Here is a 15548-nt window from a genome sequence, read left to right as displayed (position 1 = left end):
ATCTCTATCTCTGGAGACAGCTTACCTACTGATAGCTTTTATAAACCCACCGGTTCTCACAGCTACCTGCACTATACCATGTACCACCCTGTCACTTGTAAAATTGCCATCCCCTTCCCTCAATTCTTCTGTCTCTGCCACATCTACTCTCAGGATGAGTCTTTTCATTCTAGAACGAAGGAGATGTCCTCCTTCTTCAAAGAAATGGGCTTCCCTTCCTCCACCAATGCTACCCTCAACTGCCTTCCATTTCATGCACGCCTGCCTTCACCCCATCCTCCCGCCAACCCACCAGGGATAGGGTTCATCTTGTCCTCATCTACCACCCCACCAGCCTCCATGTCCAGCACATAATTCTCCGTAACCTCTGCCATCTCCAATGATCCCATCACCAAGCACATCTTTCCCTCCCCCCCACTTTTCGCTTTCCACAGCAATAGCTACCTATGTGACTCCCTTGTTCATTCGTTCCTTGCCACTGATCTCCCTCCTGGCAGTTAACCTTGCAAGTGAACCATGTGCTACAGCCTTCTCCCTCACTGCCACTTTGGGTCCCAAACAGTCCTTCCATGTTAGGTGACACTTTACCTGTGAGTCTGTTGGGGTTGTTTACTGTATCCGGTGCTCCTGGTGTGGCCTCCTGTGTATTGGTGAGACCCAAAGTAGATTGGGGGACTGCTTCACTGAGCACTTACACTCTGTATGCCAGAAAAAGCAGGATCTCCCAGAGGACACCCATTTTAATTCTATTTCCCATTCCGACATGTCAGTCCACAGCCTCTTCTACTACCATACTCAGACTGGAGGAGTAACACCTTATATTCCATCTGGGTAGCCTCCAACCTAATGGCATGAACATTGATTTCTCAAACTTTTGGTTATTGCCTTGCCGCCGCCCCCTTCACCATTCCCCATTCCAGTTTCCCACTCTCACCTTATCTCCTTACTTACCCATCACCTCCCTCTGGTGCTCCTCCTCCTTCCCTTTCCTCTGTGGCCTTCTATCCTCTCCCATCAGATTCCCCCTACTCCAGCCCTTATCTCTTTCACCAATCAACCTCCCAGCTCATTAGTTCATCCCCTCGCCAGCTCCTGGTTTCACTTATCTCCTACTACCTTGTATTTCTTCCTCCCCTCTGCACACCCTCATACTCTGACTTCTCAACCATTTTCTCCAGTCCTGTGGTGACGACTGGAGAGTCAGTGACAGCCTGGAGAGACGGCAACTGGGGCAGAACGGAATGGCAACCCAATCTGTGTCCTCTGAGAGGAGGACCCCCACAAAAGTTACGATGAATCTAAGGGAAAGATACCCCCAGGGGTGCCTGAGAGGGGGGAAGGAAGAGCACCCCAGTCGGATGGACATAATGGCATCAGTCCCAGGCAATGAACAAACGACGATGAGGAAGCAGTGTGCATGTGGCAAAATCTGCAAGAACGATCGCGGCTTGAAGATCCACCAAGTGAGGATGAAGTGTTTGGCGGGAGCAGGAGCAGCACAACGCGCAGGTGTCCAACCTGGTGAGACGAAGGAGGGGCCAGGCCCGGAGTCACCCCATAGTGCCCGGAACCTCCAAGTGTTGCAAACTAATCCCTCGAACATGAAGTCTAACAGGACGTGGATCAAATGGCTGCTGCTAACATGACTTCACTGTGGAAGCAGTTTGAAGAGGAGAGCCATCCGCAGTACCACCGATGAGGCAGAGAGGGCCTCAAGATGGCTGTGGCTCAAAAGAGGGGAGCCATGGAGTCATAAGTAGCTAGCCATCTGGACACAAGCTGGGGTCCGATCAGCCCCGGCTGGGTCACCTGGAGGAGGTTGTATGATGTTGAAAGACCCGAAACACCCGATGATTCCAGGAACATCACTGAAGATGTGTCCAGAAGCATCAATAGATGTATGTACACAACTGTTTACTCTTTTCTACAGATGATGCCCGATCTGCTGAGTTCCACCTGCATTTTGTGTTCATTACTTGGACTTCCAGCCTCTGACTTCTCTTATTAACAAGATGTTTTCACCCAAAGAACTGCTGATCACCGGTAGTTTTGCTTTTTTGTTTTCCCTACCATTCTGTGTAAACTCTACAGACTGTTGTGCATGAAAATCTCAGAAGATCAGCAGTGTCTGAGATACTCAAACCACTCTGTCTGGCACCAACAATCATTCCACGGTCCAAGTCAGTTAGATCACATTTCTTTCCCATTCTGATTTTTGGTTGGATCAACAGCTAAACCTATCTGCATGATTTTATTCACTGAGCTGCTGCCACATGATTGCCTAATTAGATATTTGTATGAATAAGCAGGTGTACAGGTGTATCTGATAAAGTGACAACTAACGGTATGTATGATCAATATTCCATGAGAGATGAGGCCATTTGATCCAATGTACTCATATGAATCCTTGAAAAGAGCTATCCAATTCAACACTTTGCCAAGAGCTCTGACAATATCTCTTTTTCAAAAGACTTCACCCCTTAGGTGCAATCCACATTCAATGCCTTGGCAGGAGCATATCCCAGCCTGTAGTAATTCTCTAAGTAAAATAATTTCTCCCAATCTCCATTCAAGTGTTTTGATTATTTGTCCTGGTCAAAGGCAAGCGATCAATACTTACTTTGATAGATTTGGTTGTGATATGTTAGGATGGGGCTGGTCGCAATATAACAATTCTTATTTTTGCATATACAATTACATTGTTAAAATTATCTTTAAAATCAATATTTCCCCCTCTCGGGGTCCTCTTTTTTCTCTTCAGAGTTGTTGTTCTCAAGATTTTCTGGTAAATGCTCCAGAAGCATGTTGGCATTTAAAAATAGATTTGATTAGCATAAGTTACATGGAGACTCTGGCTCAAGAAAGAGCCAATGGCTTTGGGTGCTAGAGAGGGGAATGAGCCCACAATTCCAAGGCTTAAAACTTCTCAATCCATCTGAGGACACGCTAGGGTGGTGGGACCCTCATATAACAGGTGGAAATTGAGAGACTGCTCTGTTTCTATGGTGATGTAGCATCTTATTTTGTAACCACATTCCTTGGTTATTGATCCTAAACTAGGCCTCAGTCACACAGTCTGCACATACCATCAAACACTCATCCATTTGTATTCTTCCCACATTCCCCTCATCTCCCTCAGGTTCCACCAGCACACTTACGCACTAAGAATAATTTCCAGCGAGCAATCAACCCTCACGCCTTTGGGATTTAGGATGAAACCAGAGCACTTGGAAGAGATCCCTGTGGTCACGGTGGAATATGCAAACTCCACACATATAGGATCTGGGATCAGGATTGAACCTGTTTCACCAGCTGTTCCACAACTGCTACAAGCTTGGCATACCCTAACCTTTGCTCAAGTAAGCAATTGCTTGAAAACAGTCCTTTGGAATTTAATTCATTGGAATTCTATGCATCGCAAATGGCTGGCAAGCAATTTAAATTCAAATCGCGGTGAAACTGAAAGGAAGAAGCATTGTCGTGAAGTTTATTCTGAAAGTTTTGATTGTTATGATGTCAGGACAGTTGGTCACAATATTATCATTATTATTAGCTTAAGCAACTTAAGCTGGTTTAATTAGGCTGGTTTAATTCTCACGACTAGCTGTCATCATTATGTGAATTCATTACAGATTCCAGTCACTGGCAGCCACATAAGATGCTTCCGCTTAATGGAAATCTGTCCATTAACTAATTGGCCCCAGATAGGACAGGTCTTTCTCTGCCATCACTGGTAATGACTTAGAAAGCAGTTCCCAAAATAAAACCTTTAATGCTGGATATATCAAACGATGATTTGCAGTGCTGCCTGTGCATAACGTCAAAGGAGAAGCAAAAATGTCCACTTTGAGAGCTGAACTCTACAGAGATCCTAGATTGAGGAGGGCGGTAGGGATATCGTTGGGTATGCTAGCTAGACTTTCTCCTCCTGCTCACCACCCACACACACCTTCCAAGGTTTCTTCTCTCTGCTTCTCTCCTCTTATGTTATGTTCCACCTTCCTCTTGTACCGGGTTCCATCACTGCAGCCCTCTGTCACGTCCACCTTCCAGTTTCTATGCTGTTCGCACTCTCTCTTCCTCTTTTGCCTATCACCCCCACCCCCACAACCACCTGGATTCACACACCATCCTGCCCGCTCTTGCTCCTCCCCTTCCCCCTGTCCTTTAATACGGACAACGTCCCTTCTGTTTTTCAGTCCAGGTTAACGGCTTCAATGCGAAACATTGACTCTCCATCTCCCCATTGCCCCGTTGAGTTCCTCCAGTTTTTCGTGTGTTGCTCTGGACGACAACTGTTGAGTTGAGATCCTCTCTGCGCCTCCTGGTGCATCGGGTGGCAACTTTGCTGTCTTTTGAGATTTGTCTGTTTTTTTAGGAGGCCGGGTTGCTGGCTCAATGCTCGACCCAGCTCAGATGAAAAGCGTGTAAGGAGTTAGCCGGATTCGAACCCGGGACCACTCGCTTTGAAGTCTGGTGCCACTCCACCACCGGCCAGCTTTCGACAACAATAATGTCGATTTATATCATACCTTTAATGGTAGAAACCACAAAGGCGTGATATAAATACTTTTTTATTAAGCAGACCTCTAAAATATTTCAGCAATAATCAAAGATGGACAATGAACGGGGACTTTACCTATCATAAACACAAGAGATTTTGCAGAAGCTGAAAATCACAGAAAAAAGTGGAGGACATTTAAAAAATATTATTTATTTATTGAAATACAGCACGGAATGGTCCTTTCTGACCCTCTGAGCTGCACCACGCAGTAATCCCACAATCTTAACCCTGGCCTATTCACGCGACAATTTACAATGACCAACGAACCTACATCTTTGGACTATGGGAGGAAACCATAGCACTCAGGGAGAAAACATGTGGTCACAGGGAGGACGTACAAACTCCTTACAGGCAGCAACAGGGATTGAACTCAGGTTGCTTGTAATGTAAAACGTTGTGCTAACAACTATACCACCATGCCACCCAGGTATCAGCAGGTGAGGCAGCTTCTACGGAGAGGAATAAAAAGTCGATATTTCGGTCTGGGACCCTTCATCGGGATTGGGGTGTGACACCCTGTCCCATGAAAGAATAAAACCTAAGAGAGTGCTTGCTCTCTCAGGAATGTGATTAAAATCCCAGCAGTTTGCTGACTAAGGGCGGCAGTGTATTTTCTTCCCAATGTTGTGCAGTCAATATCTATACCCAAAACTAAAAACGAACAACCTGGATACAATCTCATCACAATTTCTGCTCTGCACAAAATAACTTCCGCATTTCCACCATCTTGGTATTTCAAGTAAACACTTCATTGGCAAAAGTACATCTGGCACATCTTAAGGTTCTCTAAGGAATTGAAGATCTGTTATCATAATCCTGAGAAATATAAAACTAGGTATGTACCAAAATAAATCATGGCTTGCAAAAGCAGATGACCTTTGCAATAGAGGTCCACTCATTGACAAATCCCAGCTGTGATTCAGAAGTTAAACTATACAACTTGCATTTCCATAGCACCTTCCCTGTGCTCACAATTTCCAGAGGCCTGTCAATGACAATTAAGGATTTTGTGAATTGAGTCAGTGTTTAAGAAAGCACAGAACTTTGCTTGTAGACGGCAACATCCCAATGAAGAAAGACTACCAGTGCTGACTGAGGGATACAGAATAGGCAATGAGAACTCCTCATTCAAGACAGTGACTTATCCACCTCAGAGAAAACACTTTTTGGTGTGCAGATGAAGGATCTCATTCTGAATACTGACTGTCCATTTTGTATACAGATCCTGTCTGACCTGCTGAGTTCCTCCAGCAGCTCACTCTGTTTTTGCTGTGGGCTCCAGTATCTGCAGTCTCTAGTGTCTCATTTTGGCATGTTCTGACGATAGGGGCCCTTAACGATGGAAGCTGCCTTTTTGAGGCCTCGCTCCTTGAAGATGTCCTGAATACCATGGAGGCTAGTGCCCATTATAGAGCTGACTAAGTTCACAAATCACTATATCTTACTTTGATCCTGTGCAGTTGCCCCAGCCCCCAAAACAGATGAAGATGCAGCCGGTTAGATTGATTTGCATGGTACATCTGTAGAAATTTTCGAGTGTTTTTGATGACATAAACAAATCTTTTCAAAATTCTAATGAAATAGGAGTCATGCCTTCGTTGTAACCGCATCTATATGTTGGGTTGGGTTCAGAGACCAAGGATCAATGCTGACCTCATGTGGTGTCTGTAGTTCTCGTTATGACTTCCTGGGCTTCCCCGCCCACCCTGGTGCTCTGGTTTACCCCCACATCCCAAATATTTGGGAGTTGGATGGTTACTTGGCTAATTTAAATTTCCTCTGGTGTGTGGGTGGGTGGATGGCAGAGGACTGTAAGACATAGGAGCAGAACCAACACACATAAAAGTTGCTGGTGAACGCAGCAGGCCAGGCAGCATCTCTAGGAAGAGGTGCAGTCGACGTTTCAGGCCGAGACCCTTCGTCAGGACTAACTGAAGGAAGCAGAACCAGGCCATTCAGCCCATTGAGTCTGCTACAAAGAACATAGGCAAATGGATAGGGAAGCTCTGTCTTGAAACATCATTGATTCTTGTCCTCTCATAGAAGCTGCAAGACTGGCCGAGTTCCTCCAGCTCATCGTTTAATGCTCAGGAATAAAATGGGATTGCGTAGAATTCCTGTAAATGAGCACGACGGTCAGCATAGACTTAGTGGGCTGAATTGCCTGCTTCTGTGCTCCCTGAGTCATCAAATGACACCTCACCGCAGAGAGAAGGCTCAGCCTATCTTACCTGTGTTGACTCTCTGGGTGACCATTCCTATCAAAGTTCAAAGTAAGTGATTAAAGTACACATGTGTCACTATATTTTACATTGAGACTCATTTTCTTGCAGGCATTCATGATGAATCAATAAAGAAATGTAATAGAATCAATGAAAACTACACAAAAACTAAGACTGACAATCAACTAATGTGCAAAAGAATACTGGATACATACAACAAACAAATAAATACATACATTAGTAGATAGATAGATAAATAAATAAGCATTTTAAAGAACATGAGTTGTAGAGTCTTTGAACTAGAGTTCACAGGTTGAGGAATTAGTTCAGTAATGAGGTGAATGAAGTTACCTCCACCGGTTCAGGAGGCTGATGGTTGAGGGGTAACAACTGTTCCTGATCCTGGTGGTGTGGGTTCTAATGTCCCTGTACCTGTCTCCCAATAGCAGCAACAAGAAGAGAGCATTGTCTGGATGTGTTCAATAGTGGGGAGGCCTTTTCCTTCGATGTATACACCACTTTTTTTGTCGGCTTTTCCATTCAATCCTATGCCCCTCCCCTTTCCCCCGGGTATTAACTGGCTTTCCACTGATCTATTTAAGTACCAAACACCCCCAGGCTACTGTGGACAGAGGTGTGAACAATGCACTTTCATGTTACACATCCAGCAGTTTCATCTAAATAAGAATAATATTGTTCTTGTGGACCACTTCCAATTCTCACCATAAGTTGTACTTCAAGTTGTCACATTGTCTAGTGGTTGAATTAAATGATAACATAATTGGAATAATTAAATGATATTTGGCAATCAACCAAGGTCAACATTTCTAAATGCATTTTACTCCCTGAAGGCAAAGAATAATAATATACTTTAAAATTACCCTTGCTGTTAATTAAGCTGCAAAGATTTTCATCTCTGCTTTTCAAGTAAATGAACCTTGAATTAATATGTGAGCACAGCAGTGATTTAGGAACTGACATTGCCACTGCACAGTTTCCAGCCAAGTTATTGGGCTAAACTGTTACATTTTGGTCTAAGGGATGCAGGTTCAAGCCTTCATCCAGGAAAATAGGCAGCGAACCTCTTCTCATTCTCTTGGTCTTGATAAAAAGTGTTTGGGAAGGCATGGAAATAACAAGGTATTGTAGAAGGGAGGTGGGGATTTACCAGAAGACCACCAATGGTGCCGGGATTGTGCTTTTCCTTACAGAAGAGTAAGCAGAAATTGAGTAGGGTGGTGGTTAGTGCGATCGCCTTACAACACCAGCAATCACTGATCACTGTCTGTAAGGAGTCTGTACGTTCTCTTTGTGACAGTGTGAGCTTTGGTTTCTTCCCACATTCCAAAAACATATGGATTAGTAGTTAAACACAAGGAAATCTGCAGATGCTGTACTTTCAAGCCGCACACATAAAAATTGCTGGTGAGCGCAGCAGGCCAGGCAGCATCTCTAGGAAGAGGTACAGTCGACGTTTCAGGCCGAGACCCTTCGTCAGGTCTAACTGAAAGAAAAGCTAGCAAGAGATTTGAAAGTGGGAGGGGGAGGGGGAGATCCAAAATGATAGGAGAAGACAGGAGGGGGAGGGAAGGAGCTAAGAGCTGGACAGTTGATTGGCAAAGGGGATATGAGAGGATCATGGGATCATGGGATTTTCCCCCCTTCCCCCTTTTCTTTCTCCCTGGGCCTCCCGTCCCATGATCCTCTCATATCCCCTTTGCCAATCACCTGTCCAGCTCTCGGCTCCATCCCTCCCCCTCCTGTCTTCTCCTATCATTTCGGATCTCCCCCTCCCCCTCCCACTTTCAAATCTCTTACTAGCTCTTCTTTCAGTTAGCCCTGACGAAGGGTCTGGGCCTGAAACGTCGACTGTACCTCTTCCTAGAGATGCTGCCTGGCCTGCTGCATTCACCAGCAACTTTGATGTGGATTAGTAGGTTGTGGGCATGCTGTGTTGAAGCCAGAAGCATGGCGACACTTGCAGGCTTCCCTGTAGCACATCGTTAGACTGTGATATAGCAGAAGTGGGGTTCAAACTTCCTGTATAGTTCTGAACCTCTCCCACCTGCAAGAGGCAACATTATTTGGGTCATGACCTCTTCTCACTCACTGCTACTGTCAAGCAGAAGTACAGAGGACTGAAGTGACACACCACCAGGGTCAGGAACAGCTACTTTGCTACAACCATCAGTTTCCTGAACTGACCTGCACAACCTTATGCCATGAACATGTCTCAACGGTGTTTTTTTCCTCACGAATGCCTTGTTTTGTAAAGTCTTTTTCTTCACTGTCTTGCGTAATTTATACATAATGTGTATTGTCTGAATCTACATGTCTGTAATGCTGCTGCAAACAAGTTTTTCATTATGCCTCTATCTCTCTGTACTTGTGCATTTGACAATAAAGGACTTGGATTGACTGTGACCGGATACTGCTCTTAAGGCTATCTAGACTTCCCCTGGCAGCAGACCAAGTTTCCCTATATCAACACCTTCCTAACACCCTCGATCAATTCACCAGCTATGTATATTGTCTCTCAACATTGAGACAAGAAGGGGAGTTTAATGCTCCTCAGTTAGAGACAGAAGGAATTCATTCTGTGTAACTGGGGATCAATGACAGTTTTTAGGTTTGAATTTATGTGTCTGTCTGCCTGGTGCTCTCCAAGTGGACTACAGCCTTGTCATGGATTTGGGGATTTGGAGGCTGTGTTGACTGGAGTCAGGGTTTTATGCTTTGACTCTTGATAGGGTCACCCATGCCAAATAGGTCAAAGGGTAGAGGCCAGACTAAGAGTGGTCTACCGGTCCTCCAGGTTCAGGGGTTCAGCTCAGGGCAACAACTCTGCTAGTTAAACAAAAATGTTACGGAAACAGCAATGAAGAATCCTTCTACATCTGAGTGTGACGGTATTCCTGAGTCTCCACCCGGGACTTGCATGACTGATAGTCGTGAAAACCGAGAGGAAGCTACTGACAAGGTGAAGGAAGCCTAGAACATCACCAGAGATGGAGGACTCTCATTGTTGCCCTAAGAACCAGTGGCATAACAGGCAGTAAGTAAGTAAGTACTGCGTGATGGAGGTTGTCTGAAAATAATAAATAAAATGTATTACTTTTCTGAAGTGCTGCATGTACCCAGCTCTTGGTGGATGTTTGTAAGGAGATGGAAGCAAGAGCTGGTCTGTGGAGTGGTGGTTAAGTGTATAAATTGAGATCGAAGCAGAGCTGGCATTTAATTACTGAATGTGTCATCACAGCCCAGGGGGACACATCCAGACATGACCTTCAGTGGTAGCAACCTCAGTTTTCCTAGAGGGTCCTGCTGGCGTAAATCCATACAGAACTGATCAACATTGGGAGCTGGTGACTGGAGAGAGCAGAGTACTTGAGTGGTTCATGACGGATCTGCACCAAGCACTGAGATTAAACTTGTATTCCACTCACTCGTACTCAAATATGCCGTAACCCCTGGATTTCAGTTGATGTATTCAATGGTAGCACAGTGGTGTAGTGGTTATCATAACATGGTTACAGCGTCAGGGATCCGGGTTCAATTCCAGCCACTGCTTGTAAGGAGTTTGCATGTTCTCTTTGTGACTGCAGAGTTTGGTCCAGATGCATTTACACACTCTCTTTGTACAGACAAACACACACACCACACTTACACACTCACTCTGTACACACAAACATACACACCACACTTACACACTCACTGTGTACACACAAACACACACCACACTTACACACTCACTATGTACACACAAATACACACACCACACTTACACACTCACTGTGTACACACAAACACACACACCACACTTACACACTCACGCTGTACACACAAACGCACACCACACTTACACACTCACTGTGTACACACACAAACACACACCCCACACTTACACACTCACTGTGTACACACAAACACACACCACACTTACACACTCACGCTGTACACACAAACACACACCACACTTACACACTCACTGTGTACACACAAACACACACCACACTTACACACTCACTGTGTACACACAAACACACACCACACTTACACACTCACGCTGTACACACAAACACACACCACACTTACACAGTCACTGTGTACACACAAATACACACACCATACTTACACACTCACTGTGTACACACAAACACACACCACACTTACACACTCACTGTGTACACACAAACACACACCACACTTACACACTCACGCTGTACACACAAACACACACCACACTTACACACTCACTGTGTGCACACAAATACACACACCACACTTACACACTCACTGTGTACACACAAACACACACCACACTTACACAGTCACTGTGTACACACAAATACACACACCATACTTACACACTCACTGTGTACACACAAACACACACCACACTTACACACTCACTGTGTACACACAAACACACACCACACTTACACACTCACGCTGTACACACAAACACACACCACACTTACACACTCACTGTGTACACACAAACACACACCACACTTACACAGTCACTGTGTACACACAAATACACACACCATACTTACACACTCACTGTGTACACACAAACACACACCACACTTACACACTCACTGTGTACACACAAACACACACCACACTTACACACTCACGCTGTACACACAAACACACACCACACTTACACACTCACTGTGTGCACACAAATACACACACCACACTTACACACTCACTGTGTACACACAAACACACACACCACACTTACACACTCACGCTGTACACACAAACGCACACCACACTTACACACTCACTGTGTACACACACAAACACACACCCCACACTTACACACTCACTGTGTACACACAAACACACACCACACTTACACAGTCACTGTGTACACACAAATACACACACCATACTTACACACTCACTGTGTACACACAAACACACACCACACTTACACACTCACTGTGTACACACAAACACACACCACACTTACACACTCACTCTGTACACACAAACACACACCACACTTACACACTCACTGTGTACACACAAACACACACCACACTTACACAGTCACTGTGTACACACAAATACACACACCATACTTACACACTCACTGTGTACACACAAACACACACCACACTTACACACTCACTGTGTACACACAAACACACACCACACTTACACACTCACGCTGTACACACAAACACACACCACACTTACACACTCACTGTGTGCACACAAATACACACACCACACTTACACACTCACTGTGTACACACAAACACACACACCACACTTACACACTCACGCTGTACACACAAACGCACACCACACTTACACACTCACTGTGTACACACACAAACACACACCCCACACTTACACACTCACTCTGTACACACAAACATACACACCACACTTACACACTCACTGTGTACACACAAACACACACCACACTTACACACTCACTATGTACACACAAATACACACACCACACTTACACACTCACTGTGTACACACAAACACACACCACACTTACACACTCACTGTGTACACACAAACACACACCACACTTACACACTCACGCTGTACACACAAACACACACCACACTTACACACTCACTGTGTGCACACAAATACACACACCACACTTACACACTCACTGTGTACACACAAACACACACACCACACTTACACACTCACGCTGTACACACAAACGCACACCACACTTACACACTCACTGTGTACACACACAAACACACACCCCACACTTACACACTCACTGTGTACACACAAACACACACCACACTTACACAGTCACTGTGTACACACAAATACACACACCATACTTACACACTCACTGTGTACACACAAACACACACCACACTTACACACTCACTGTGTACACACAAACACACACCACACTTACACACTCACGCTGTACACACAAACACACACCACACTTACACACTCACTGTGTGCACACAAATACACACACCACACTTACACACTCACTGTGTACACACAAACACACACACCACACTTACACACTCACGCTGTACACACAAACGCACACCACACTTACACACTCACTGTGTACACACACAAACACACACCCCACACTTACACACTCACTGTGTACACACAAACACACACCACACTTACACAGTCACTGTGTACACACAAACACACACATCACCCTTACACAGATGTAACGTGCAATGTGCATGCTCAAGAGTTCTTGGAAACTCATCTCTGACCCTCTCAAAGATAGCCTGGGATGCAACACTGAATGCGTGTGAGTCATTGCATGGCTGGGCTCTCAAGGCAATGAAGTTTACACCAAGGGTTTGATTTTAACGTCCATACCCAGTTTTAATAGTAGCAATCCGTAGCAATTTCCCAGCAAATCCCAACACCTCCCAAGTAAATGCACGGCTGAGATTACCTTCTCCAGCAGCTGGCGCAGCTGCTTACTGCGTGCGTCACGCGAGCAGATACTCCGCTGGGCAACCACTGCACACAGGCACTTCCCATCGGGATCCTGGGCAGAACTGTATATCTCCCAGCCTTCCTCCGGACTTGGGAAGAGAGTCTGTGGAGGAACAACAAAGGAGAATTTACTGAAGCATCAGTGGCTGCAACAGATTATGTGTTGAAAATCAGACCTTTGCTTCGCCAGCACAGACCATCGGAACTTGAAGAAAGACCGCTCTCCACCAAGTTCCACTTATCATCCATGGGGGCTGCTCAGGGGATGATTTGTGAAGTGTGGGTAGGTACATGAATGAGAGGAGAGTGCAGAGCTATGGTCCAGGGGCATTTCGATGGGACTAGGCAGAAAACGGACTAAAGTCTTGTTTCTGTACTGTAGTGCTCTACCACTCTATGTCCCTATTGTTTGGTGATGCTTGACTGTGGAGTGTAGTTTAAGCATCTGGAAGCCTCCATTGGTCAGGGTCGACCATGAATGTGGCATCCCAGCTGTCTCGATACACAAAGCAGGCAGTACGACGTGGAGAGTAAGCTGTTGCTCATGTAGCAAGCTCCCCCTCTCCATGCATCTGATGAACCCAAAGGAACAGCAGAGACCAATGCTGTTTGGCACCAGTGGGCTCGCAGGGGCTACCAGTCAACATTGAACTTAGACTTCAAGTCTGGATTTTTCCCTCAGGGTTTACTCGCAAAGTCCTCTCTGTGAGTGGGTATAGCCGCAAGGCAGCGGAGTTTGGGATCAGAATTTTCCTTCTCCTAGCTGAGCTGCCAACCACTGCTGATGAATCCCCTCTGCCTTAAGTATCTATAACCAAACTTTATGGGCACTGGTTGAAATTAGAATTGGTTACATCCATCCAGACAGATGGTTCCAGATATAAATGCAAAGGGTAAAGCAATAACAATATGCAAAATAACGTGTTACCGTTACAGAGAAAGTGTAGCGCAAACAGACAATAAGGTGCAAAGCAATGAAAGGGTAGCCCGAGGCAGCAGGAGTTCATCTTCGTCATCAAAGTCCATTCCAGTCTCTGATGACAGCAAGATAAAGTTCAACGTTCAAAGTATGTTTACTATGTACAACTTTGAGATTCCATAAGACCATAAGAAGAAGACATAGGAACCGAATTAAGCCATTTGGCCCATCGAGTCTGCTTTCCCATTTCACCATGGCAGATCCATCCTTCCTCTCGGCCCTCATCTCCTGCCTTCTTCCCGTATCCCTTCATGCCCTGACCAATCAAGAATCTATCAACCTCTGCCTTAAATATACATACAGACTTGTCCTCCACAGCTGCCTGTGGCAACAAATTCCACAGATTGACCACCTTCAGGCTGAAGAAATTCCTCCTCATCTCCGTTCTAAAAGGACACCCCTTTATGCTGAGGCTGTGTCCTCTGATCTTTAACTTTCCCACTATCGGAAACATCCTCTCCACATCCACTCTGTCAAGCCCTTTCACAATTTGATAGGTTTCAATGAGGTGACCCATCATTCCTCTGAATTCTAGTGAATACAAGCCCAGAGCCATCAAATGCTCTTCATATAAACAATCAGGCACATCCTTTCTATGACCCACTGAATAAGCGATGGAACACCCTTTTGAACAGGTTCATTCAGCTCTGCTATCACAGCATCGTCACAGAAAATGTTTCCTACCAAATGCAATAAGCATATACAACTGTTCAACTCTGTGAGACAGGAGATCACACATCAGAGTACAATAGTCTCGGTTTTATTATTTCATATGTTATTATTGCACAGTATTGCACATTGGTAAATTATCATTGTGTATATCATCAGTCTGTATTTTATTATTAGTTAATATTAGTAGTATATTTATTATTATTATTATTTATTGTTATGGCTAAGTATATTTTTAAATGTTGCTGCTGTAACAAAACAATTTCCCATTTGGGATCAATAAAGTACTTGTTATTTATTATTATTATTATTATTATTATTATCACATGACAAATGGTTCAAACCTGGAATCATTTTTATGAACTTCATATGAACCCTCTCTTTTTTCAGAACATCCTTTCTAAGATAAGGGGCCCACAATGGCTCACAATACTCCAAGTGAGGCCTCACCAGTGCTTCAGAAAGTCTCAACATTACATCCTTGCTTTTATATTCTGATCCTCTTGAAATGAATGCTAGCATTGTATTTGCATTCCACAGACAGAACCTGCAAATTAAACTTTAGTGAATCCTGCACAAGGACTCCCAAGCCCTTTTGTGCCTCAGTTTATTGTATTTTCTCTCCATT

The 15548-nt window shown here is 44.7% G+C and overlaps 1 protein-coding gene across 2 annotated transcripts in view; it reads right to left on the bottom strand.

The window, feature by feature from the left end:
• Positions 1–15548, bottom strand: part of olfm2a (olfactomedin 2a) — a 642861-nt gene that overhangs the window by 179114 nt on the left and 448199 nt on the right. For both annotated transcript variants that reach the window (XM_063035724.1, XM_063035723.1), the window contains exon 2: positions 13229–13375. In XM_063035724.1, coding sequence (XP_062891794.1) covers positions 13229–13375 — 147 coding nt within the window. The remainder of the gene's footprint in view (positions 1–13228; positions 13376–15548) is intronic.

Source organism: Mobula hypostoma, chromosome 29 (genome assembly GCF_963921235.1).
Source record: "Mobula hypostoma chromosome 29, sMobHyp1.1, whole genome shotgun sequence".
Lineage (NCBI taxonomy): Eukaryota > Metazoa > Chordata > Chondrichthyes > Myliobatiformes > Myliobatidae > Mobula > Mobula hypostoma.
This window is presented reverse-complemented; position numbering and strand designations above follow the sequence as displayed.